This window comes from Anomaloglossus baeobatrachus, chromosome 3, assembly GCF_048569485.1.
Source record: "Anomaloglossus baeobatrachus isolate aAnoBae1 chromosome 3, aAnoBae1.hap1, whole genome shotgun sequence".
In the NCBI taxonomy this organism is placed as follows: domain Eukaryota; kingdom Metazoa; phylum Chordata; class Amphibia; order Anura; family Aromobatidae; genus Anomaloglossus; species Anomaloglossus baeobatrachus.
Genome location: NC_134355.1, coordinates 535177321 through 535205207, shown reverse-complemented (window position 1 = coordinate 535205207; position 27887 = coordinate 535177321). Strand labels below are relative to the sequence as shown.

At 43.6% G+C, this 27887-nt stretch overlaps 1 protein-coding gene across 2 annotated transcripts in view; it reads left to right on the top strand.

Annotated features, from left to right (window-relative positions):
* PLOD2 (procollagen-lysine,2-oxoglutarate 5-dioxygenase 2) overlaps positions 1-27887 on the top strand; it is a 215454-nt gene that overhangs the window by 149187 nt on the left and 38380 nt on the right. For both annotated transcript variants that reach the window (XM_075340789.1, XM_075340788.1), the window contains exons 9-10: positions 2514-2639; positions 10502-10623. In XM_075340789.1, the coding sequence (XP_075196904.1) occupies positions 2514-2639; positions 10502-10623 (248 nt within the window). The remainder of the gene's footprint in view (positions 1-2513; positions 2640-10501; positions 10624-27887) is intronic.

The following is a 27887-nucleotide window of genomic DNA, read 5'->3' as shown; positions in this document are numbered from 1 at the left end:
AACAGTGGAGACAGCAGAGGCGGGTACGCATGTCACCACTGGTGATTCTGCATTGAGTAGCATGTTAGCACACTCCTGTGTGCATGCTGCCATACTAAGAGGGCGGACTAGTCAGGGGAAGTAATGCCCTTACAACTAGTCCCTGGCCTCATTAGCATATTATAACAAAATCTTTAGAAATACTTTTTCTAAAGATCCCTTTATTTATGCTAGTGTATACAGGGACGGTTAGGCAGGGATTAGCAATATGCACCCAGAACTGCTCATGCTTCTAGGTGCATATTGCACCTGACAGGTTCACTTTAAGTGTATGATTCCTTTCTACAATTGCATAAAGTGCGCATTATACAATATACTCCAAATGTGGCAAGTTCAGCTGACTTAAAGCATGTATTGATGGGGAATGGACTTGAGCTTATCACAAATTTACTCTGTATGAATAAGATCTTACTCCTCTTTTTCAGCACCCACCAGTCTATCCCATATTCCATAGTTTTGTACATCACAATATAGTTAGTATTCTACCAGGCAGAATTAGTCTGAATGGATGCAAATGACTTATATAACAAAAAGCCATGCAAGTCCTATTTTTATTTATGCTTTAATTTATATCTATGGGACAGCACAGTGGCTCAGCGGTTAGCACTGTTGCCTTACAGCAATGGGGTCCTGGTACCAAACACTACAAAGGACAACATCTTCAAGGGGTTTGTATGTTCTCCCCATGTTTGCGTGGGTTTCCTCCAGGTTCTCCAATAGCCTCCCACAGTCCAAAGACTTTCAGATAGGGAAATTAGATTGTGATCCCAATGGGGACAGTGATGATCACACCTGTAAAGTGTTACAGAATATAAATATGCTGAATAAGCAAAGAATAATGATAATGATTAATGTGTTCTGAACCGTCTTGGAATTTGGGAAACTTTTGCTGACAGCATGGAATACAATAAAGTGTATTATCTGGCTTGTTTAAATTATTACCTAGTTTTACTATCTTAGAAAATGTAATTACATCTATTCAAACATTCATCAAATTTATGCAACCCCTTTTTACATTTTTGGGCCCCTCAAATGATATTTTACAGTCGCCCTGAAGCTGGTACTTTTTACAATTAGCTGTTATCTCGGAAGGGAAACAATTGAGAGGCAATTCTTTTATGAATTTGCCCATCTTCATCAGTCCCATAGATTGTAAGCTTTCGAGCAGGGCCCTCATTCCTACTGTAGCTGCTGAATTATTTGCTATTTTGTTTTTGTCTGTAAAAGTGCTGCGGAATATGTTAGCGCTATAAAAATAAAGTTTATTATTATTAGTATTATTAGTATTATTAGTATTATTATTATCAGTCCTGCAGAAATTGGAGGAGCCCCAGATATGCTTGACCTACCTTTCTACTCCATTAATCCTGGCAGCAGGGAAGATGAACATCCTATTTAGATCCCCACTTAAAAGATCATCAGAAGCCCCAGTAATGGGATACCCAGGAATCAGACACTTTTAACATGATGATGAAAGTGTGAGTGTCAGCGCGAATGTTTAGAGTACCTGGCAGCATTCATAGAACACCGCCACCAGTGATGCCTTTTTTCAAGGGCGGCACTGGTCTCTGAATGCTGCCAGGTTCTCTAACGATCAGTGTGTGCTGCAATGTTGTCAGCTCAACTGATCTGAGCTATCATTGTGCAAAGTGACAGCACCAAGGGACGAAATCAGCCCCTGAAACGAGTGTCACTAATGACGCTTTGTTTCAGGGAGGGAGCAGAAACTGTGTAAGTGACAGTAGGCTCTACCCCCTGATGATGCTTTGTTTCAGTATCTCTGCATGCATTGGGATTCTCAAACAAAGCAACTTTAGACAGGAAATAGGGAAAAAAATCAATACTAGTTAGTGTAGTCAGGGAAGGATAGGGAATTTTTAATGCAACCATGTTAGAAATGAGTTTAGATTAGGGCAATAAATATGGATTTAGATGAAAATTTCTTCAAGTGAAAATTAACTCTTTAAAAGTCTTACATATATGGTTTTAGTACTTGAATTCAGGATTATTGCTTGAAATCACCCAGTTTAAGTGGCTGATGACAACCATGCAGTGTAACGATAAAGGTATTTTAGAATAGTAATGCTGGTTTTGCAGAGAATTTTCTGTGTATAATTGAGTAATAACAGCTGGTATAAGCTGAGGTCTGTCTTGTGTTTGGTATAAGACCAAATCTAAAACCTTGTTTATAGAAATGTAGAGACAAGTGTAATAGATGGAGAACAGTGTGATGAATGATGGCTAGAGATGTGGAGGAGGGGATTAAAACTTTTCCGAAGATTAATGCCCATTTAGTCGTGATAAGAATCTGAAGGAAAATAAACCATAAAAAACCTCATTGTTTTAAGAAAACTCGGTGTGCGCACGATTGAATACTTGAATTACAAGTTGACCTGTTTTGTACATTACATTAAGTTAAATGTTCATTTATTGTGACTGAGAACATAATGCAAGTAACCGATTTGTGTTTTTAGGACTATCCAAGGGTAACAGTTGGAGTCTTTATTGAACAGCCAACTCCCTTTCTGCCAGAGTTCTTCACTAGATTGTTGGCGCTGGAGTATCCCAAAGAGAAACTTACTCTTTTTATTCATAACAGTGTAAGTTTGATACTTTGCTTTTTGTACGGACTGCTACATATCGTCTTACAATCGTGCTGTTTAATAGATTTTAATGTGTACGTCTTGGCTGCCCATCTAGTCAATTTATGTTAAGCCTCACGGGCTGATACAATTTTGAAGCTCGTAACTTTCATGTTGGACATGAGTAACTTTATTATATAGCTCTTTAGACAGAGATACTCGGGAAAATAGTCAACAGAAAGCGGATTCTAGTGAATTAGTTATTACTTGTAATACATATTTGTCCCATAAAATTCTTGTGTTTTATTAGCTAAGATGAAATATCAAATTCTTGTGCATCAATAAACAAGAATATTTGGCGGCGTTGATACATGATTAACTATCTGCTGTGTCATCATCATAAAGTAAAGCGATATTTGTACTTGATAAAGGCGCTAGTCTAGCAACAGAACACATTATAATAAAAAATGTTATTGCCAATCCAGTGAATCATTGGTTAATTCAGCAGTGCAGCCCATTTATCATGATTTATACACGATCAATGATCATAGAGTAGATATTTTGATTGTGAGGGTATGTTCACATGTACAAATTTCTATTGTGGATTCCCCAAAAATCATTCCCCCACAAAAAAGGCACAACAAAATGCTTATGTTACTTATGCGTTTTTTGCTATTTTTAAGGTGCGGTGATTTGCAGTGGATTTCACCCAAAACACGGCAAAGGGTGGAATCTGCAAAATGGTTATCAATTTACATAAAATCTGCACCACAGGTCAGTTTCCAGTGCAGAAATCTCCTGCAGTTCTTGGTGGAGACATTTTGAAATCATATTGCTGCTGTTGTAATACCCTGGATTTTCAATCCTGACTTTCAGATTAAAAAACCCAGGCAGTTTAGCCACCATAAGAGTATACATCAGCCATAAAAGAGCTGCAGGATGTTTTTGTGATGCATAAATAATGTGACATTGGTCACACCACTGAAACAGTGATTGACTTCAATGACTAAATGAAGCACTCATGTTTAGACATATCGAAGAAATGTGGTCTGCACTCAGTATTGAGTTTTCCGAAGTGCCAGAGCAAATGGGTTGGTATCCCTTAAGCAATGTATCAGAAAATCCACTGCACTCTGATGCAAAGAAGAAATATTTCTTCAAAGGAAAATAGCAAAGCAGCTATAGTATTTGATGCATTGACCCTCCCGAGTCTAAGGCGAACTTTACACGCTGCGACATCGCTAGCGATGTCGCGAGCGATAGCACCTGCCCACGTCAGTGGCGTGTCACTGGGTGATCGCTGCCGTAGCAAACAAAATCGCTACGGCAGCATCACACTCAATTACCTGTTCACCGATGTCGCTGTGGCCGCCGAACAATCTCTCTTTTAAGGGGGAGGTTCGTTCGGCGTCACAGCGACCTCACTAAGCGGCCGCCCAATAGAAGCGGAGGAGCAGAGATGAGCGGCCAGAACATCTGGCCTACCTCCTTCCTTCCTCATTGCCGGCGGCCACAGGTACGATGTTGTTCCTCCTTCCTGCGGTGTCACACATAGCGATGTGTGCTGCCTCAGGAAAGACAAACAACCTGTGTTCCAAACAAAGAATGATTTTTTAAAAATGAACGCCGTGTACACGAACGATTTGACACTTTTTTGCGATCGTTACTGATCGCAAAAAGGTGTCACACACAACTACATTGCTAATGAGGCCGGATGTGCATCACCAACACCGTGACCCCAACGATATCTCGTTAGCGATATTGTTGTGTGTAAATGGGCCTTTACTCATGAGTCACTGTAGTATGGGATTCTGGGATCTTGGGAATGCAGGCGCTGCAGGGCTGTTGCTGTTTGATATGGGTGGCCTTGCCAAGTAAATTTTCTGATAGAATGTTTAGACATAACAAAACTGGAGAACAAGAGTGTTAAATGCAAATAAATCAATACTTTATTAGAAAGTTAAGATCATTTCAAAGGTCCGCAGTAGAGATGAGCCACCCCCTAGTGTTCGAGTTCGGTTCGGTTCGTCGAACGACTGGTGTGTTCATCGATCGTTCAACGAACGTTCGACGAACACCTTCGAACTCTATTGAAAACAATGGCAGGCAAACACAAACACATACAAACACATTATACATATGCACATACAGTAAATAATAAATATTGCCATTATACTTATAGGTCCACCGACGCGTCCTTCAGACTCTTTCTCCTGCCGCTTCTCCTTCCGATCATTGCTGGGTCCTCCCGGTAACCAGCACTGATGATAGGACCTTTCCGTGATGTCATAGTATTTAACCAGTCTCATTTGCTACAGACTGGTCACATGGCTATGACGTCATGCTAGGTCCTGTCAGTGCATGTCGCCAGTATGCGGTGCTCGCCCGAGCATCTCCGTACTCAGTATAATCAGCGAGTACCGTCAAAATGCTCGGGCACATGCTTGCCTCCCTGTTCCTGCATGTTGGCACTCTTTACAGAGTCAGCCCATATGCAGGAACTGGAGGCCACAGCCGGTGAATAGAGGCGCCGAGAATCAGGTGATCGAAGATCACCGTTGCTATAGTAACCCACCTGTCAGGTTACTATTGCAATGGTGGCAGCGGTGACGTCACCGCTTACCAACCCGCAGCCTCTGCTCACTCACTGAGTGATTAGACTGCATGGTGGAGCAGCGTCTTCCTCCCATGCAGTGCAATCTGATGTAGCAGAGCTGCATGGGTTGAAGGAGAAAGAAGACAGAAGACCAGGATCATGGAGGGGTGAGAGGGAGTAATAAACATGGAGTCTCTAAGTGTGTCTGTGTATTTATTTCTATTAAAGTATTTTTTCTCGGTGTGGTGTCTTTTTTTTAATCGTTTATTGGAGATTCTTAATGGCCGGGTCAAACTTGCCTGACATTAAGAATCTCTGGCTTAATACTAGCTAGTAAAACAAAGCTAGTATTAACCCCTTATTACAAAGCGAGCCACCCGGCATCAGGGCCGCTGTAAGAGTTGGATACAGCGCCAGAAGATGGCACTTCTATGAAAGCGCCATTTTCTGGGGTGGCTGCAGACTGCAATTCGCAGCGGAGGGGCCTAAAAAGCTTGGGCCAACCTGTTCTGAAGATTCCAATCCCCAGCTGCCTAGTTGTACCTGGCTGGACATAAAATTGGGGCAAAGCCCATGTCATTTGATTTTTTTTTAATTATTTCATGAAATTAATGAAATAATTAAAAAAAGGGCTTCCCTATATTTTTAGTTCCCAGCCGGGTACAAATAGGAAGCTTGGGGTTGGGGGCAGCCGTACCTGCCTGCTGTACCTGGCTAGCATAGCAAAGCCCGCGTCATTTTTTTTGGCAAAAAGCTTAAAAAAAAAAAAAATGCTTTCCTGGATTTTCCATTGCCAGTGAAGGTAACACCAAGCAGTGGGGGTTAGCAGCCAGTAGCTGCTTGGATTACCCTTAGCTACCAATACAAAAAATGCAGCGGGAGCCCACGTTGTTTTTTTTTTAATTATTTATTTAAATAAAAAAAAGGGCTTCACTGTATTTTGATTGCCAGACATCGCAGTACTATAAAAAAAATCATTACAAAAAATGTCGTAGCGCTCTGCGGTATTTTTGATTCTCAGCACAGGTAAAGCAGACAGCTACGGGTTGCCACCCCCATCTGCCTGGGGTTACCTTGGCTGGAAATCAAAATACAGGGAAGCCCATTCATTTTTTTTATTTAAAAAATAGTTTAAAAAAAAATGTGTGGGCTCCCGCCGTATTTTGATCGCCAGTCAGTTAAAGCCAGGCAGCTGGGGGCTGGGATTCTCGACGGCCCATTGCCACCCCTGGAAATGGTGCATTGTTTCTTAGTGCCATTTCCAGGTACTTTATCCGGCTCGTCCAGCAGCCGTGATCGCGGTGGCTCGCTTGGTAATAAAGGGGTTAATACCAGCTTTGTATTCTCAGATGGCACTAAGCCCGAAATTCATGGTGTCACGCCAAAATAGACATGGCCACCATGAATTTCTAGTAAAGATAAAAAAACACACAGAAAATATTTTTATTAGAAATAAAACACAACACAATTAGTGACTTCATCTTTATTGAACTAAAGAACCCCCCCCCACTCCGCTGTAGTCCTGGGTCGAGGGTCCTGCAATGTCAAATCCGGATCCAATATCATCTGATCGGTTTGCTGAAAGGCAAAGCAATCAGATGATGTGTCATGTGTTCAAGGACCTGAAGCATATGACACATCAGCTGATTGTATAAAAGCCGTTTATTCAATGAGCTGATGCATCAGTAAAAAAAAAAAATACACACATCTATGCAGACTCCCATCCGATCGCTGCAGGACCCGGTGGTAATCAGCTGATGTGGTCACCTGACTGCAACAGCTGATAGTTTAAGCCAGTCAGGTGGTAAAATGCCAGTCTCACCGCTGGACTTATACGATCAGCTGATGCCGTCAGGTGACCGAATCAGCTGATCACCAGCAGGTCCTGCAGCCATCGGACGTGTCCCGGGAGTGTGCAGACAGGTGAATATGATATTTTTTTTCTACTGTTCACTTTTGATTTCGCAGCTGCTTCCACCTCCCGTCTAGACATGACACCGGACGGGAGGTGGAAGCAGGGGTGGCAGTACTGGGAGGATCCACTCTTCTGTGTTTACCAACATAAGGGATCCTCTTACTGTACACGTGATTGTACTATTCACCCCTTGTGTTTATAGCTGCATTTATATTCATAGAAACGCTTAGGGTAAGTTCAAACACTGCGTTTTTTTGACGCTGCGTTTTTGTGCGCTTTTAAATATTTTTGGGGAAAAAAAAAAGGTCTGATGTCATTTCCTTCTTCAATATGTTCTTCATTCTCCACTAGTGTATGCAGGAGAGCAGACAGCTGCAGAACTACAAGGCTCAGCATGCTCCATCCAGGACTGTATGCTGGAGGGAGAGGCAGGGGGAGCAGAACTACAAGGCTCAGCATACTCCATCCAGGACTGTATGCAGGAGTTTCCCATCCCCAAAAATGACGTGGGCTTCGCCATATTTTTGTATGCTAGCCAGATCCAGCAGGCAGGTACGGGCTGCCCCCAACCCCCAGCTGCCTATTTGTACGCAGCTGGGAACCAAAAATATAGGGAAGCCCTTTTTTTTTAATTTATTTCACGAATTTCATGAAATAATTAAAAAAAAGTGACGTGGGCTTCGCCCAATTTTTGTATCCAGCCAGGTACAACTAGGCAGCTGGGGATTGGAATCCGCAGTGCAGGGTGCCCAAGCTTTCTGGGCACCCCCGCTGTGAATTGCAGTCCGCAGCCACCCCACAAAATAGCACTTTCATAAAAGCGCCGTCTTCTGACGCTGTATCCAACTCTTCCAGCTGCCCTGGTGACGGGTGGCTTGCTGGGTAATAATGGGATTAGGGCTAGCTGTATATTATTAACTGGCCCTAAGCCCGAAATTCATGGAGTCATGCCAATATTAGACATGGCCACCATGAATTTCTAGTACAGATAAAAAAACCACAACAAACAGATTTTTTTTTTATTAGAAATAAAACACAACACAATTAGTGACTCTATCTTTATTGAAATAAAGAACCCGCCACAGTAATCCTGGGTCAGGGTCCAGCGATATCCAATCCGGTTCCAATATCATCTGATCGGTTTGCTGGAAGGCAAAGCGATCAGATGATGTGTCAAGTTCAAGGATGGAAATCACATGATACATCAGCTGATTGAATAAACGGTTTTTATACAATCAGCTGATGCATCAGTGGAAAAAATAAAAAATAAACACTTCTGTGCAGACTACCGTCCGATCCACTGCAGGAGCCACCAGTAATCAGCTGATGTCGTCTCCTGACGGCATCAGCTGATAGTTTAGCTGGCCGGGTGGTAAAAAACCGGCCTCACCACTGCACTTATACTTACTGTCAGCTGATTCCATCAGGTGACCGCATCAGCTGATCATCTCCAGGTCCTGCAGCCATTGGACATGCCTGGGAGTCTGCACACAGCTGGAGCAGGGGTGGCGGTACTGGGAAGAGGAGCTAGGAGCGGACGTGTCTCAGGAGTCTGCAAACAGACAGGTGAATATGATATTTTTTTTTCTACTGTTCACTTTTGATTTTGCAGCTGCTTCCACTTCACGTGTGGACATGGTGCCGGATGAGAGGTGGAAGCAGGGGTGGCGGTACCGGGAGGATCCACTTTTCTGTGTTTACCAACAAAAGGAATCCTTTTCCTGTACACGTGATTGTACTGCCCACTCCTTGCGTTTATAACTGTGTTCATAGTCATAGAAACGCTTAGGGTCCCGTCACACATAACGACGCACCAACGATCCAACCAGCGATCCGACCTGGCAGAGATCGTTGGTGCGTCGCTACATGGTCACTGGTGAGCTGTCAATCAGGCAGATCACCATAGTGACCAGCTACCAGTGACCTGTGTAACGATGCTGTGCTTGGTAACCAGGGTACACATCGGGTTACTAAGCAAAGCGCTTTGCTTGGATACCCGACATGTACCCTGGTTACCAGCATATGTCGCTCTCAGGCTGCCAGCGCTGGCTCCCTGCACACGTAGCCAGGGTACACATCGGGTTACTAAGCAAAGCGCTTTGCTTGCATACCCGATATGTACCCTGGATACCAGCTTACTGCAGGCTACCAGCGCTGGCTCCCTGCACACGTAGCTGTAAAAAGCTACAGCTACGCTTTTGGTGATCGAACCGTTATCGAACATAACCTCGAACTTTCGAACGTTAAGCAAATTGTTCGAGTTCGTCGAACGACTCGAACATCGCCAGAAACAACTCGAATTTGAAATTGGCGAACGGTTAGATTCGAACAACACTGTTCTCTAGTCAGCAGGAAAAACCGTGCAAGGATAAAATGCATTAAAGGGTTGTGACAGAATGGACAATAATTACCCATGGATGGGACCTCAAATAGAAATATTCTTGGCAAGGCACACGTGAAAAATATGAAAAAGACCAAGCAGTTATTGGGAACAAAATGTATGATGTAAAGTGCCTAGTGCGAGATTATACTCCACTGGCACGAAAAATTCTTTATACATCAGTGGTATTATATACAAACAAGTGGTGTCTAGGTAATATAGCTCAAAACACTAAAATTGGATTCAGCCATAGCACAAATCGCACAAAGGGTGACAAAGGGGGTATCATCAGAAGGTACATAGGTATATTACCTGAAAGTGCCTAGTGCTTTAAATAAAGTCCATAAAAGGTGCCAGTCCATCAGACAATTCCCCAAGAGGATCTAAAAACCCCCAACGTACGTTTAGCTAGGGTATCAAAGGCTTCGTCAGGGAGGATCTTATTTGCATTTAACACTCTTGTTCTCCGGTTTTGTTGTTAATTGCTGAGTGTGCATGGCAATGGTTTTGCCTGAGGTGTTGCCTGAGGTGGCAATCCATTTGCTGCAATAAATTCTGATAATTTGAGATTATTTGTATTAATGTTTAGACATAGCACAATCTCTATAGTCAAGTAAATAGACTGTCAAAATGCAGTGAAGTGACATGTAGGGAGGCTTCTGACCAAGCCATCATCCAGGACAGGAGGCCTATAGGTATGACTAATTTTATCTATATACAACCTGTATGCCCACATTCATAACTAAAAAGCCTCAAAAGGGTGACGGATTCCAATCAATTCAATTCAATTGACATGGGTGGTGATTTCTATTGGTCCACATAACCAGGTCAATTCACCAGCCGACAGAGCAGTATGTGTAAAGAGATAAACGGGTATTTAAAATGTAATACTGTATTGATAAAACTGATATTTCCCGTACTGTCTTTCATTTCTTGCCCAAGTGATTTTACATATGAGCTTATCAGAAACTTCCCTTTCTGCCTTTCAGGAAGTATATCATGAAAAACATGTTCAGAAATTCTGGGAAGATGCCAAGAGAGTCATTAAAAAGCTAAAAGTAGTAGGACCTGAAGAAATGATTACTCAGGCGGAAGCAAGAAACATGGGAATGTAAGACCTTCTAAATACCTTCTGTCATCTAATTGCTACCGGTAGTAGATGAGTGATAGTCTTGGTAAACCTTGTTGTGTAGCACCAAAATATATATATATATATATATAGTCATAATTTGAACAAGGTAGTATGAAAGTCCATGTAATGCTTAATGCACCCTTATAGTACGTTCACACAAGCGTATAAATCGGACGAGTGCAATGCGAGAAACTCTCTCATTGCACTCGGCCCCATGTTGGACAATGCTGCAGCTCAGATCATTGATTAAAAAAATTGCAGCATGCTGTGATTTTGTGTGAGAGCCGTATCACTCACAGCCATTCAAGTGTATGAGAGAGAGAAGCATCGGACTGCACTCAGATGTTATCCAAATGCAGTGTGATATACGCACAGGCTGACAATGGAGGAGATGGGGGATTAACCCTCCCTCTACTCCACAGCGCCTTCCCTCAGTTTCGCATCTGTGACCTGATCATAAGATCCGGTCACAGTTGCATGACACAGGGTCACGCTCGCAGCAGAGCTTAAGCCGGGGGTTATTAGCATATCGCATCAGATGCCATAGGCTAATGTGACTCCAGCTTTACCAACATTTCTGTAAGGCCCGTTTCACACGTCAGTGAAAAACACTGACGTTTTTCACTGGCGTGTAAAACACGCACATGTCCCTCCGTGTGCCGTAAATCACGGCACACGTGGGTTGTCTAAGTGCAATCCGGGCTCCGTTCTCCGTGGCCCATGATTGCACTTAGAGATTAACTCAACTGTGCGCGCTCCCGCTCTCCATGGTGCTGATCGCTCCCGCGGTGCAGCATCCGGCCAGCGCTGACCCCCGCAGCAGCTGCTTCTGGTTCGGCTGTGTCGTGCATAGTGAATATGCGCGACAATAATGAGCCGGCTCAGAAGCAGCCGGCAGAACGGGCTGCAGAGAGCGTCGCTGGAACCGGGTGAGTTAAAATGCTTTTTATTTTAGAAGCACGTTTTTTTCTGGCACGTGTTTCACGGACCACACCACTGCGTGGTCCGTGGAACATCAGTGATGCCAGAAAAAAATGGACATGTCTCCGTGCGGCAATCACGGACACGCGGGTACGCCGCACGGAGAGACGTGCAGTGAAAAATCACTGATGTGTGAGCAGACCCATTGATTATAATGGGTCTGCGTATGTCAGTGATTCTGGTACGTTTAAAAAAAAGCACAAACGTACCAGAATCACTGACGTGTGAAAGGGGCCTTAGGGGAATTTATATTCTACAAGAAATCGTACCTGGAAAGTCATCAAAACTCTCCATGATGCCCTTTCTTTTACACAATTTTTGGGAAGGGTTTTTCATCCCTTCTGCCTTTTCTTTGTCTGAGGTACCCCAAATTTGCTGTGATTGTTATTACTTTCCATGACTTTCAGACACAAATTTGGGCCAGTTTGCAGGGTGCCTTCAGATTGTCCAGTCCCAATTAGTCAATTATTATTTTCAGATTGATTTGCCAAAGTGATCACATCGTAGTATTAATTTGAGAACACAGCTTTTTTAAATAGTAATATAACTTAAAATGAAGGTGGATTACATCTTACTAATGTTTTGTTTTAGGTGGAAATGTTCTTTAGTTTATGCAGCCATATAAACTCCATGTAAATTATATAAATTCCATATAAAACTCTATATATTCATATATTCCATAGTTTAGTTACATTCCAATTGGCCATTTAGGCGGAAGGCTTGCCAAAAAACGAGATTCAGAAGACAGTCTGAGGTAATGGATATAGCATTCGCAAATTGTAATGTAGAAAAATGGTGATAATATACATAATATCAGATATAACAATCATACATTCCACAGAAGGCATAGAAAAAATGAGAACCAGGTGGAGGAGCCACCCCAGGTTCACAGCAGCTCAAAGAGCATTTCAAAAAGAGGAGAACACGAGCAAATTTGCTGAAAAGAGTTCATAAATTTTATTAAATAGAATTTTAAAGTGCAAGTGCAAAAAATCACAATGATAATATACAATTTTAGGGAGGAGGGGAGAGGCAGATGGTAAAGAACAGAACAATGGCCTGGTACGGACAACAGGAAAATAGTAGTATTCACAAACAGTATAGCCAAAATCACTGGCAAATAAGCATCAAGATGGGTAAATAGTAGTAATCAAAAACAGTATAGCCAAAATCACTGGCAAATAAGCATCAGGATGGGTAAATAGTAGTATTCACATACAATATAGTCAAAATCACTGGCAAATAAGCATCAAGATGGGTAAATAGTAGTATTCACAAACAGTATAGCCAAAATCACTGGCAAATAAGCATCAAGATGGGTAGAGAGTATCTTATCTCTGATAGGGGCCTCCCTGTACCACCGGACTCAGGTATAATGTATTCCGCAGTTACTACTCTATTCGGGATTGTTTGATTATCTCTTTTGATCTAACTTCAGGAATTTGCCTGTATGGATTCCTAGCCTCTCTTACACTTTCTACGGGACAAATTGATTGGGTTTTAGTAATCCTGCCTATATCTTTTTAGGCTAAATACCCTGCCTTTCTGCTATAGTGTTTTGATGGATATCAGTGTACCATGGTATAACCCCCCCATTTATCTTTTTGAAAGTCTTATACGATTTTTAACACTTTCTTATGGGGTTGCACGATTTATATATGTATATTCCCTCAAATTGAATATACAACACTATTGCAGCTATTTTCATTATACAGGCTCTTTTTCTGTTGTTTTTTCTATACACTTATCCCCTCTGCTTACTGGCCAGTGATTAGGGTCCTTTATCTCTGCTGGGGATTCTCTCAGTTTATAATGGGTACATCCCTTTACTATATAGGCCTGTGACTGGTACCGTTTTTTGGTGAATTTTTCTTTTCCTCATTGTCTGCATCTGGCCAATGCGGATTTGGGGTAAAGTTCTCTTCCCTCTTACGGTTATCATGCCCACATCTCTCTTTTGAGATTCGATGGTCTATTCAAATTTCCCCCTTGCTTACATGCTGGTGATTTAGAGACACATATCCCTATCAGAGATAAGATACTCTCTACCCATCTTGATGCTTATTTGCCAGTGATTTTGACTATATTGTATGTGAATACTACTATTTACCCATCTTGATGTTTACTTGCCAGTTATTTTGGCTATACTGTTTTTGATTACTACTATTTACCCATCTTGATGCTTATTTGCCAGTGATTTTGGCTATACTGTTTGTGAATACTACTATTTTCCTGTTGTCCATACCAGGCCATTGTTCTGTTCTTTACCATCTGCCTCTCCCCTCCTCCCTGAAAAACACTGTGGAAAGAGAGCGCAATAGGGTCTTACCCCACAAACAAATAGGGTATGAGTCACAGAGGTTACTCACCAAGTGTAGTTGTGAAAGTCACAACCACTATGCAGGCATATAAACTGGGTCAGCGGCAGCAGTCATCCCTATGATGAATAATTTTGGTAAGGAGATGGATGTTTGAATACCGCGCCAAAGACCACTAATGCAGGAGATGAATTTAACGTGACTTTATTCCATGTTCAGGTCTACGCGTTTCAGGAGCATCCGCTCCCTTCCTCAGGACAATACAGGCACAAGCAACATCAAAATCAGCAGTCAAAGAATGAGCCGAAAACTATATACCTTCCGGTGTGACGTCATTGATACGCCCAAGCAAGATGGAATTGCAGCTGTATATTGCTCAGGCCAAAAGACTGCTACTACCTGGTTTGTGCCTGTATTGTCCTGAGGAAGGGAGCGGATGCTCCTGAAACGCGTAGACCTGAACATGGAATAAAGTCACGTTAAATTCATCTCCTGCATTAGTGGTCTTTGGCGCGGTATTCAAACATCCATCTCCTTACCAAAATTCTCCCCTCCTCCCTAAAATTGTATATTATCATTGTGATTTTTTGCACTTGCACTTTAAAATTCTATTTAATAAAATTTATGAACTCTTTTCAGCAAATTTGCTCGTGTTCTCCTCTTTTTGATAATATCAGATATGTAGTCTATTATTATAGCAAAATGCATACAGGAAAAAATAGTGTAATACCGTGTTAACATCACACTGTCTACAATGCGGTTTATGTGTGAATTGTCATTCATACCTGTATCATTTACATATCCACCACCATTAAAGGGAACCTGTGGGCACATTTGGTAACTATAAGCTGCGGCCACCACCAGTGGGTTCTTATATACAGCATTCTAACATGCTGTATATAAGAGCCCAGGCCGCTGTATAGAACGTAAAAATCACTTTATAATACTTACCTAAATGGCCGCTGAAGTGGAGTTGGGTCATTTGGGTGACTCCGTTCTCCGGTGCCGGCACCTCCTCTTTTGGCCATCTTTGTCCTCCTTCTGAAGTCTATGTGCATGATGCATCCTACGTCATACACACTCACCGGTCCCGCGCAGGCGCACTACAATACTTTGATCTGCCCTGCTCAGGGCAGATAAAAGTTTGCCTGCTCAAGACCGGAATGCCAGCGAGTGTGGATGATGTAGGATGCGTCATGCACCCAGACTTCAGAAGAAGGACTATAAAGATGGCTGAAAGAGGAGGCGCCGCACTCAGAGAACGGAGACGCCCATATGACCCAACTCCACCGCAGCGACTATTTAGGTAAGTGTTATATAGTGACAGTTATGTTCTGCACAGCGGCCTGGGCTCTTATATACAGTATGTTAGAATGCTGTATATAAGAGCCCACTGCTGGTAGCCGCAGCTTATAGTCGCCAAATCTGGTGACAGGTTCCCTTTAAGCTTAATGTATGTAATGCAGCTATATCTGTGAATGTCTTTACACCACAATCCAGCTATGTAACACTGTCATTACTGGCTGAAATGTAATACCGCAATAGAATTAAACTAGACTGTATTTCAGCACGATTATCTGCTTTGCCAAATCAATTAAAATCACTTCTAGAGAAAACCAGTTCTACCGTCCTGGGCCAGTGAAAAGGCTGTTTAATTTAGAGGGAATAAAAAGCAGAACATTCCTTACATATGAAGCAAGATCCAAGTAACGAGAAATGGAGAGCGGTCCTCTCCCAGAGCACAGCTGGGATGCTGCCATTCACTTACTCTGTATATGTGAAATATTACAGTAGGATGTGAAGTAGAAACTTACTTCAATATGCTGGTTTTATGTGTGATCCTGGACGTCAATTTCATGTGGGTACAAATTACCGTATTTTTCAGACTATAAAACGCACTTTTTCCCCCCCAAATGTTGGGGGAAAGTGGGAGGGTGTCTTATAGTCTGAATGTAGGCTGCAGGGAATGAGGGTGCTGCGGTGGAGTGGGTTATTGGCGGTATGAGCAGGCTGTAGCAATGCCTGCTGTGACCACGTGGGCCCGTTGATTTAATATGCATGTGTGACGCCCTGGACCCCAGGGGTCACAGGTAACAACATCTACCACATGACACACACACCCCCATCCCCTGTGAGGACACACCTGTCACCCGAAAGGGAGACATGGTGCCTTCCTCAGGGCCAGTAGGGCACACCAGGTGGGCGGAGTCAGGCAGAAAGGCACGCCCACCGAGGAGACTACTGGCCTGAGGCAGGAAATACAAACAGAACAGTTTAGAGTGTGACAGTGAGAGGAGTGAAGTTGTAAAGCTGTCAGGGACCCGGGTAGGAGCCTGGGACCCTTGAACCGTCAGGCAGGCAGATGGTGGTGGCCGTTTGCAGGAGTTCCGTTACAGCAACCGACGGAACTGTAGGGACCGGGCCAGGGTTGGAGCCCGCCGGCCATGAACCGGGGAGTCAACCGTGTACCGGAACACCAGAAACCGGGTACTCAGACCCCGTCCTAGCTTAGAAGCCACTGAGTTTAGGCAAATTGACTGATTGCTGGCTGGACCTCACGGGTTCATCCACACCCAAAGTCCCGAAAGAAGGCAAAAGCCCACCGATTCTGGGTGAGTGCCACCGCCAAGGGCCAAACACCCGATGGGCCAGTGCCTGCGGGCAACCGAGGGCTCCTCCGGCAGCTCAACGCCGGGAAGCAGGCTACAACTGCTCAGGCAGGGGAGCCGAAAAACCACACAAGAGGTGCAAGGGAAAGGGGCCACCATCAACCTCACAGGGGACACCAGCAACCGGCTGCGGGACCCGACCATACCCGAACTTTGGTTTACCAGTGACTTTGAGTGTGAATTAATCATGAGTACACCAGTGCCATCCGGGCACGACACTGCACCGCAGCACAGCACCCTGCACCCCGACAACAACACTGTTGCCATCAGTCCCCCACCACCGGGCCCCGGGACACACTGCCCCTACCCACGGAGGGGCTAACATCTGAGCTGCAGCCGCAACACCGATCCCGGATGAGCCTGCCTTCACTCCAGCCGCAGCGGTGGTGCATCCTGTCCCCACGACCCGTAGGACGATAACGCGGCCCTCCCCGGCTGCGCGCCTCGTCCCACACCACCACCATCCTACTGCCTCCCCCTTTAACAGAGCGACGTGGCCCCCGGTCTGGAGGCGCTCGTGCCACCGACAACCCGAGCCCGGACCTCGAGCGGCTCGGCCCGAGCAAGCGGAGAAGCGGCTGGGCCCCTCTCAGGGTGGTACACATCCATCCTCCTGCCATCATCTCTCAGTGCTGAAGATGGCACTGACATGTGGGCGGGATGATGGGCGCGGCAGCCGGCCCGCGTGATCACCCCTGGCAACTATAGCCTGGAGGGATGATGTGCGGCTATATTCACTGCCCCTCGCGCATCATCATCAGTGTGGGGGGCAGTGAATAAGTACGGTATACCGGTCACTGTTCCCTGCACTGTTACCTGTGTGTGAACTGGAGAGTGGTGTGCACAGCAAGAATGTTATCCCTGTGCGCACGGCTCCACACACATCAGCGGGCAGGCAGACAGGAGGACATCACGATGCTGCAGGGATCGGTGACCGACTCTACACAGGTCAGTGGCGCTGCTGTTGACACAGACAGGAAGACTAGATATCCTGCTGGAGTGAGGAAAGGTGAGTATAAAAGTTTTATTTTTTTTCTATGCCACTGGATGCAGGCGATATACCAGGATAGGGATATATAGCAGGATGGGGGTATATAGTAGGCTAGGGGTATTTATCAGGATGGGGGTATTTATCAAGATCAGGGTATTTATCAGGATGGGGGTATTTATCAGGATGGGGTTATTTAGCAGGATGAGGGTATTTATCAGGATGGGGATAATTATCAGGATGGGGGCTACACCAGGATGAGGGGCATACTGGTACTTTTTATTTGATATCATTTTTCAATATCTGAGGAGTTACTATTAGACATGAGCAATTCCACTGGAATTGAATTCTACTTGATTATGCAAAAAATCTGCATTTTTAAGAATATGAATTTCGATATTTTGATTTGCACTATTAAAGAAAAATGGCAGCATTTCGCTGATCAGTAGACAGGTGGCAAAAGTAAAAAAAAAACCTTGTTCTGTTCCCCACTCGCATGTCCAGCCACTCCGCTTTTTGCTACCCACCAACCAGTCCTCAGAGTCACCTCTACTTTCCCTTATCATTCACTGCTCTGCCTCCATGTTCACTTTAAGCAGTCCCACTATAAGCAGTCCCACTGCTCATTGCCCGCTGCCCAGTTCTTGCAGCCAGTGACCTCTGGTTGTCACTAGGCCTCGGAAATCCTGGCCCAGAGTTGTTGTGGTATGGTCCTAAAATGGACAATTTTTGGCTTTTTGTGTCATATATGTCAATTAATAAAATCTGTTGATATTATTAGACCAGAAGTTTGTCCACTCAACTTCCAGACGTCTTTGGATTTTTGATGCCCCCATTTGTGTATGACTGAGTTTTGCTAAAGCCAACGTTTTCAAACTTAGATGGTATATATAACATCTCTAAGGTGTACTGTACATAACGTGTGCTTTTATTAGGGCTTGCAATCTGTGTGTAGATGTTATTTGACTTGTGAAATCTCAGAAACCCTTTTCCACTGGCATTAACCCAAAAGACTTCTGTCTTGAGACTCGCTTTCCTATTTACATCCGTTGGCATATAGAATGATCCTTCAAAGCGCTTGTTTCCATTCATGTGATTGCTAGCGTATTAAAGTTGGGTGTGATGCATTGATGTATCAGTCACAATGCTCATGTCTTTGGCCATGACACTAATTACATATCACTATTGAATGTGCTTGAAAAGCCATTTGTATTTAGACCTATGCGCAATAGATTTATATAATGGTTAGTACATGATTGCAGACTACAAATAAACCTTGTGAGATTCTGACCCTGTAGTATATTACTCACCAATCTCCTGCTAGATTACTTTGGAGCACTGTAAAGACATATTTGTATTATTCATAAATGGCATGTGATAGAGTGCTCAGCATAAATGAGTAAACCCCATTTGTAAAGTAACTTTTAACTATATCTCACTGAATACAGGAATAATTCCAAAAACTCGGACAAGACCGAATTCTGTAGTACCTTGTTTTAATGCATAACATGAGTTAGGTTAATATAACTTTCATTACAAAATCTTCAGTGCTACATAAATTACTTGGTGAAATAAACCCCACATCTAAAATTACATTAAGTATTTTGTATGACCTCCATGGTTTTTATGGATAGCAGCAAGTCTTCTAGGCATGGAATGAACAAGTTGGAGATATCTATCTTTTTCCATTTTTCAAGAACGATGCTGAATGTAATGTTAAACTAGTCTCTCCAGAATTCCCATAGGTGTTTGGTTGAGTTCAGATCAGGAGACACACTTCGCCACTGAATCACTTTCACCCTGTTCTTTTCAGAAATCAAACACTGACCCTTTTAGATGGGTCTACTAAGGGCATAGCGTGATTGTAGCATCTTCTCTTTCAATATAGAACATTATACCTGAATTTTTGACACATCAGAGAAATGTCGCCTTCCGACACCAGCTGCACGAACGTAAGGACACTGCCAACACCATGTTTTACTGTAGGCACCATGAATTTTTCTTTGTTCTTTGTACTCATCACCTTTTGGAGATTCAGTTTTGAAGCAACCAGTTGCAGAAGCATTTATCTTAGTATCATGACTCCAGAGTAAACACTGTGTGCAGAATTATAAGGCAAATGAGTATTTTGATTACATGATACTTTTTATACATGTTGTCCTACTCCAAGCTGTATAGGCTTGAGAGCCAACTACCAATTAAGTAAATCACGTGATGTGCATCTCTGTAATAAGGAGGGGTGTGGTGTAATGACATCAACACCCTATATAAAGGGGTGCTTAATTATTAGGCAACTTCCTTTCCTTTGGCAAAATGGGTCAGAAGAGAGATTTGATGGGCTCTGAAAAGTCAAAAATTGTGAGATGTCTTGCAGAGGGATGCAGCAGTCTTGAAATTGCCAAACTTTATAAGCGTGATCACCAAACAATCAAACGTTTCATGGAAAATAGCCAACAGGGTCGCAAGAAGCGAGTTGGGCAAAAAAAGGCGCAAAATAACTGCCCATGAATTGAAGAAAATCAAGTGTGAAGCTGACAAGATGCCATTTGCCACCAGTCTGGCCATATTTCAGAGCTGCAACGTTACTGGAGTATCAAAAAGCACAAGGTGGGCCATACTCGGGGACATGGCCAAGGTAAGGAAGGCTGAAAAACGACCACCTTTAAACAAGAAACATAAGATAAAACCTCAAGACTGGGACAAGAAATATCTTAAGACTAATTTTTCAAAGGTTTTATGGACTGATGAAATGAGAGTGACTCTTGATGGGCCAGATGGATGGGCTAGAGGATGGATCAGTAAAGGGCAGAGCGCACCACTCCGACTCAGACGCCAGCAAGGTGGAGGTGGGGTACTGGTATGGGCTGGTATCATCAAAGATGAACTTGTGGGACCTTTTCGGGTTGAGGATGGAGTGAAGCTCAACTCCCAGACCTACTGCCAGTTACTGGAAGACAACTTCTTCAAGCAGTGGTACAGGAAGAAGTCAGTATCGCTCAAGAAAAACATGATTTTCATGCAGGACAATGCTCCATCACATGCATCCAACTACTTCACAGCGTGGCTGGCTAGTAAAGGTCTAAAAGATGACAAAATAATGACATGGTCCCCTTGTTCACCTGATCTGAACCCCATAGAGAACCTGTGGTCCCTCATAAAATGTAAGATCTACAGGGAGGGAAAACAGTACACCTCTTGGAACAGTGTCTGGGAGGCTGTGGTGGCTGCTGAATGCAATGTTGATCGTAAAAAGATCAAGTAAGTGACAGAATCTATGGATGGTAGGCTGTTGAGTGTCATCATAAAGAAAGGTGGCTATATTGGTCACTAAATTTTTGTGGTTTTGTTTTTGCATGTCAGAAATGTTTATTTCTAAATTTTGTGCAGTTATATTGGTTTACCTGGTGAAAATAAACAAGTGAGATGGGGATATATTTGGATTTTATTAAGTTGCCTGATAATTCTGCACAGTAATAGTTACCTGCACAAACAGATATCCTCCTAAGATAGCCAAATCTAAAAAAAAAACAATCCAACTTCCAAAAATATTAAGCTTTGATATTTACAGTGCCTACAAGTAGTATTCAACCCCCTGCAGATTTAGCAGGTTTGATAAGATGCAAATAAGTTAGAGCCTGCAAACTTCAAACAAAAGCAGGATTTATTAACAGATGCATAAATCTTACAAACCAACTATTATGTTGCTCAGTTAAATTTTAATAAATTTTCAACATGAAAGTGTGGGTCAATTATTATTCAACCCCTAGGTTTAATATTTTGTGGAATAACCCTTGTTTGCAATTACAGCTAATAATCGTCTTTTATAAGACCTGATCAGGCCGGCACAGGTCTCTGGAGTTATCTTGGCCCACTCCTCCATGCAGATCTTCTCCAAGTTATCTAGGTTCTTTGGGTGTCTCATGTGGACTTTAATCTTGAGCTCCTTCCACAAGTTTTCAATTGGGTTAAGGTCAGGAGACTGACTAGGCCACTGCAACACCTTGATTTTTTCCCTCTTGAACCAGGCCTTGGTTTTCTTGGCTGTGTGCTTTGGGTTATTGTCTTGTTGGAAGATGAAATGATGACCCATCTTAAGATTCTTGATGGAGGAGTGCAGGTTCATGGCCAAAATCTCCAGGTAGGCCGTGCTATCCATCTTCCCATGGATGCAGACCAGATGGCCAGGCCCCTTGGCTGAGTAACAGCCCCACAGCATGATGCTGCCACCACCATGCTTGACTGTAGGGATGGTATTCTTGGGGTCGTATGCAGTGCCATCCAGTCTTCAAACGTCACGTGTGTGGTTGGCACCAAAGATCTCGATCTTGGTCTCATCAGACCAGAGAACCTTGAACCAGTCTGTCTCAGAGTCCTCCAAGTGATCATGAGCAAACTGTAGATGAGCCTTGACATGACGCTTTGAAAGTAAAGGTACCTTACGGGCTCGTCTGGAACGGAGACCATTGCAGTGGAGTACGTTACTTATGGTATTGACTGAAACCAATGTCCCCACTGCCATGAGATCTTCCCAGAGCTCCTTCATTGTCCTTGGGTTAGCCTTGACTCTTCGGACAAGCCTGGCCTCGGCACGGGTGGAAACTTTCAAAGGCTGTCCAGGCCGTGGAAGGCTAACAGTAGTTCCATAAGCCTTCCACTTCCGGATGATGCTCCCAACAGTGGAGACAGGTAGGCCCAACACCTTGGAAAGGGTTTTGTAACCCTTGTCAGCCTTGTGACCCTCCACGATCTTGTCTCTGATGGCCTTGGAATGCTCCTTTGTCTTTCCCATGTTGACCAAGTATGAGTGAAGTTCACAAGTTTGGGGAGGGTCTTAATTAGTCAGAAAAGGCTGGAAAAAGAGATAATTAATCCAAACATGTGAAGCTCATTGTTCTTTGTGCCTGAAATACTTCTTAATACTTTAGGGGAACCAAACAGAATTCTTGTGGTTTGAGGGGTTGAATAATAAATGACCCTCTGAATAAACCTTTTACAATTTAAAAAAAAAATAAAAAAAGAAATAACATTCTTTTTTGCTGCAGTGCATTTCACACTTCCAGGCTGAATTACAGTCCAAATGTCACAATGCCAAGTTAATTCCGAATGTGTAAACCTGCTAAATCTGCAGGGGGTTGAATACTACTTGTAGGCACTCTATGAGTCTATTGGGATGATTGAGAACATTGTTGTTGATCGATAATAAAAAAAATCCTCTAAAATACAACTTGCCTAATTAGTGAAGTAGCTAGAGTTTGATGGGCTCCGGTGGAAAGTTTAGACCTGGGCCCCCCCTGCACATACACCGACACTGGGGGTACGGGATAATGACGCTGACACTTGGCTCTTTCCCTAAACACCCAGGTTTCCCATGATCTGAAATCCCTCTATCAGCACCCAGCTTTCCTATGTTCTGATATCCATCTTGTCATTGGCACCCAGCTTCCCCATGCTCTGTTAAATATCTTTCACTCAGCACCTAGATTTCCCTTATCAGAGCATATGAAAGCTGGGTGCTGAGAGAAGATATATAGCAGAGCATGGGAAAGCTGGGTGCTGAGGGAAAGAGCCTTTTTCCCTTAGCACAAAACGTTCCCATCCCATGCTTGTATCTTTGGCCCCCCTTGTATATAGTTCTCCAAATACTATAATGGCCCCCACATAGCCTTCCATATAGTATAAAGGGTCCCACATAACCCTTCATATATTAGAATGCACCTCCATAGTCTTCCTTCTATAATTCATTTCCCATAGTTCTCCATGTATTATAATTCACCCCATAGTCCTCCATATATTATAAAGCACCCCCATAGTCCTCAATGTATAAAGTAGCCCTCATAGCCTCCAATTATTATAATGAATTTCTCCTAGTTTTCCATGTACTATAATTCACCTCATAGTCCTTCATGTATTATACTATACCACATAGTGCTCCATGTTTTACAACGCACCTCCATAGTCCATGTATAAGGTAGGCTCCATAGTCCTCCATATATTATAATGTTGCCCCCATAGTACTATATGTATTATAACGCAACCCTATAAAACTTTATATTGTACTATGCAGCCCCATACTCCTCCATGTATAATGCACCCCATATTCCATTTATAAGATGTCCTTCATTTTGTACTATGCAGCCCCATATTCCTCCATGTATAATGCAGCCATCCTCCCCAGGCCTCCATGTATAATAATGCAGCTAGCCTCTCCAGGCCTCCATGTATAATAATGCAGCCAGCCTCCCCAGGCCTCCATGTATAAAAATGCAGCCTGCCTCCCCAGGCCTCCATGTATAATAATGCAGCCAGCCTCCCCAGGCCTCCACATATATTATGCAGCCAGTCTCCTCACATGTAGCCTTGGGCGTATTTGAATCCCCCAGGTAAGGCTTACCAGGGCGGTGGTGGTGGAGCATAGTCACAGGATGCGCTCGGGGGTGTTGCAGCGGCCTCCATTGATCTGTAGCCAGGGAGGTCTGCAGAGGTGTCACAACACAGGGTGTCTCGGCGGCGGGTGGTCTGTGGAGGTGTCTCGGCAGCAAGTACATTGAGCTGACTGCCGGCTCCATTGATTCGACCGTGTTTGACGAGATGGACTTCAAGAAAATGACCGTGGAGGTGGCGCATGCACAGATAGGACTCCACGGCCATTTTCTAGATGTCCATTGCGTCAATCTGCACAGGCGCCGCTTCTGTGGCCATTTTCTTGATGTCCATCGCGTCAATCTGCGCAAGCGCCGCTTCTGCGGCCATTTTCTTGAAGTTCATCTCGTCAACCGAGGGCGATTCAATTGAGCCAGCAGTCAGCTCAATGCACCCGCCGCTGAGCCGCTCTCGCAGCCCACCAGCCCGCAGATCAAAGCTGCCCACCGCGACACCCCAGGGCGCGTCTTGTGAGCCTGTCTTCTATGAGCCTGATCGACCACTGTCGCCTTCATAAGCCATATCTGTTTTGTAAGATGCACCCCCATTTTACCGCCAGTTTTGAGGGGAAAAAAAGTGCGTCTTACAAAGCGAAAATGAGAATCCTGAAGTATTGTAAACATGTTCAGGATCTTTTCATTGCAGGTTTGGTTGTAGAAAAAAAACTGCAGCATGTAAATTCATTCTGTGCTATTGCTGCGTTTTCCCCATTAAAAGTAATAAAAAAAAAACACAAGAAAAAATATATATAATGCATCAAATTGTGGCAAGAACCCTTGTTTTTGCTGCAGCATTTCTCCTGCCAGTAGATACAGATTTGGTGCAGAAATTTCTGCAACCAAATCTCCATGTTGTGCACATAGCGTTACAGTGTATTAGCACTCAGCACTGCACAGTAATTTAGCCATACTTAGTGCAAAGGACCTGGCTGCCTTCAACAAACTGCTCCAAATGCTTACCCCACTGCTCACATCCATTGTATGACACTGATTCTGTGGGATAGTGACCGCCACCAATTTATAGATCAGCCACAGTCCCTTATCCCCCATCCCCCCAGATTCCAAAATGTCCAGGCACTGGCAGCTTGGTGAATTATAAAGATATAATGCAAAAAGGGCCAGACGCACTCTTCTGCATTATAGCTTACTGTTAACCCTGTGCAGCACATGGCTGCCTGCACATTATACATACATTACACATACACATACACATACAAAAGGGTCGACATCGGGTCACTAACCAGAGCTAGTGGAAGGGGGAGACAGAGGCTGTTTCTCACAAGTCACAAACTTTGTGACTGTGTCGGGAACTGTCTGCAGCCTCCAGTCCTGACCTGATTTTTCATCTCCTACGACTGCTGACATGCATCCACAGTCACAGCAGTCACCGTCTCCACACCGAGTAGATGACAAGGCAGGCAGAGGCAGGCAGAGGCAGGCAGAGTCAGCCCAAGGTCACAGGTAGGAAGAGGCTGGAGGGGGTGGAGCCCAGAGCGGAACCGTTGTTTATCTGCTGGGTGGCCGCCGCCAGGCCCTTAACCTGCCGGGCCCAGTCGCAATGGCGACCGCTGCGACCGCGGTAGTTACGCCCCTGTGCCTAATAATTCTGCACACAGTGTACAGTCCCAGTAGTCTTTATATTTTTCAGCACGGGTCCTGGCAAATTGTAGGCAGACATTTATGCATGGACTTTAGCAGAGGCTTTGTTGACTACACTCATGCATGCCATTCCTCTGCAGTGTGCTTCATATTGTGTCATGGGAAACATTCACCATTTAGGTTTTTGGGGTTCTACTTCTACAGGTAACTGCAGTGAATCTGCATGTCAATTTTTCTTCAACCCTTTTTATCAGAAGTCTGTCCTTTTTAGGTTTTAACTTCTGTGTGTCTCTTTGAGATGGTTTCAATTCCAACTTTGTTAAATGTTTGGATGACTTTTGCGACAGTACTCTGACTCATAAGAAAAGTTTTGCTGATCTTCTTCTATCCTTCACCTTTCTTGTGTAAAGAAAGTTTATTTGTCAGGTCTTGTGACATTCATCTCCCATGTGAGGCCATTGCTCACAGGATGAAATGGAAAATAATTTTCTTTAAAGAGAACTTGTCGTGAAAATACACTATTAGCTGCAGATATGGGGTTATCTGCAGGTTAATAGCTCGAGTTTCAGTAAATGGGGCGGTGCCGCAGCGGTTTAGGCACCACTTTGTGCATCGAGAGTGGCAGCTGTAACCGCACCCCCATCACTGACAGACAGCTGGATCTGCATTAGAGGATGCTTTCAATTCATGCCAGGGGCGCCTAATACAAGCGGTGGACACTGCGTACATCCATAGCTCATCATCCAGGCAGCTTCCTATTGGCAGCAGGTTCTTCCTGAGGAAGGTCTGAACTTAAACTGAAAAGTCTTCTTTCTTGGACTGGCTGTTGTTTAAATAGAATAAAATAAAACTTGATTTTTTTCATGATTTTGAAGTGCCTGGTTATACTTGTACTCGGGGCCCGGTTACAGACACTGTTCTTGATACATAGAACAGTGACTGCACAGCGTCACCCTGATGACTGAAACATGAACGCTGCTAAAAGGACTAAAGTTAATTTCCTCTGGGCAGCGGGTTTCAAAGTGCAGGTGCTGGGTCAATTTCCAATGCAATTAACCTGTAGATTAACCCTATATCTGTAGGTTAATAGTATTTTTTTCATGTGACCGGTTCCCTTTATGTAATGGCTTTGTATAGTCTGCTTGACTCCTGATTAATGAATAATTACTTATCTTTGGTTAAATTCTTATTAATTAGAACGTTGTGGCCTAAACTTTAGCTCTTCTCCTAAGACTTTCTTTCATGTGTGCTCCATGATTGCAACATGGCCTCGAATCAATTTGTTAGGATAATTACTTTTTTTGATTGTTCAAAATTAAAAAATCTTGTTTGCAAAACACGGCCCCCAATTGTGGGAGTATTTTGTAGTATATCCCAAAGAAATTGTTCATTCTGAAAGGAAACAAAATTTTCTGACAAATCTCTTGGGGTGTTCTCATTTATGCTGAGCATTGTATGTTCCTTGACAAATTTTAAGATGCATACTTATAGATATAACCGTTAGCTATACAATAGCATGTTTCACAAGAAACAACCAAATAACTCTGAACTTGCAGCTCCACAAGTAAACTTGTCAGGATAAGCAAGATTGTAAAAATAAAAGGCGCAATATAGAAGTCTGTCAACCATTTAGTGTAATGTCAGCTTCAAAGACACAAGTTCTGTATGGATAAATAAAATCATTTCTTTGCAGAAAGTGAACAAAGCCATTAAAGTGAAGATAAGGTCATCAGTTAGCAAGAAACAGTGGTTACAAAAGATGACATAAGACAAACCTAAGGATGACATTTATGAAGAGACTGAAAAATGGAAGGCATTCACCAGTCTTCCTGTATCACTTGACTTTATTCTTACATCAGGTTACATGTAAAGGCAGCAGGAGAGGGGGGAACACAAAGCACGTTTGACAACGGCCGTTTCGTGCCTACACACGGCGCTTCCACGGGTCCCATGGACGGACCCGTGGAAGCGTCGCATGTAGGCACGAAACGGCCGTTGTCCAATGTGCTTTGTGTTCCCTCCTCTCCTGCTGCCTTTATATGTAACATGATGTAAGAATAAAGTCCAGTGATACAGCAAGACTGGTGAGTGCCTTCCATTTTTCAGTCTCTTTATATTTGCGGGTTGTTTCGACTTTGAAAGAGCACCACGGTAAAAGATATCACTCCTGCCTGTATATGGAGATATCTGAGGGATTTACTCACTAGCCGATTGTCCAGACACAGCGGAATCTCCAGGACGGAGTATGAATTAATGCTGAACTTTAACA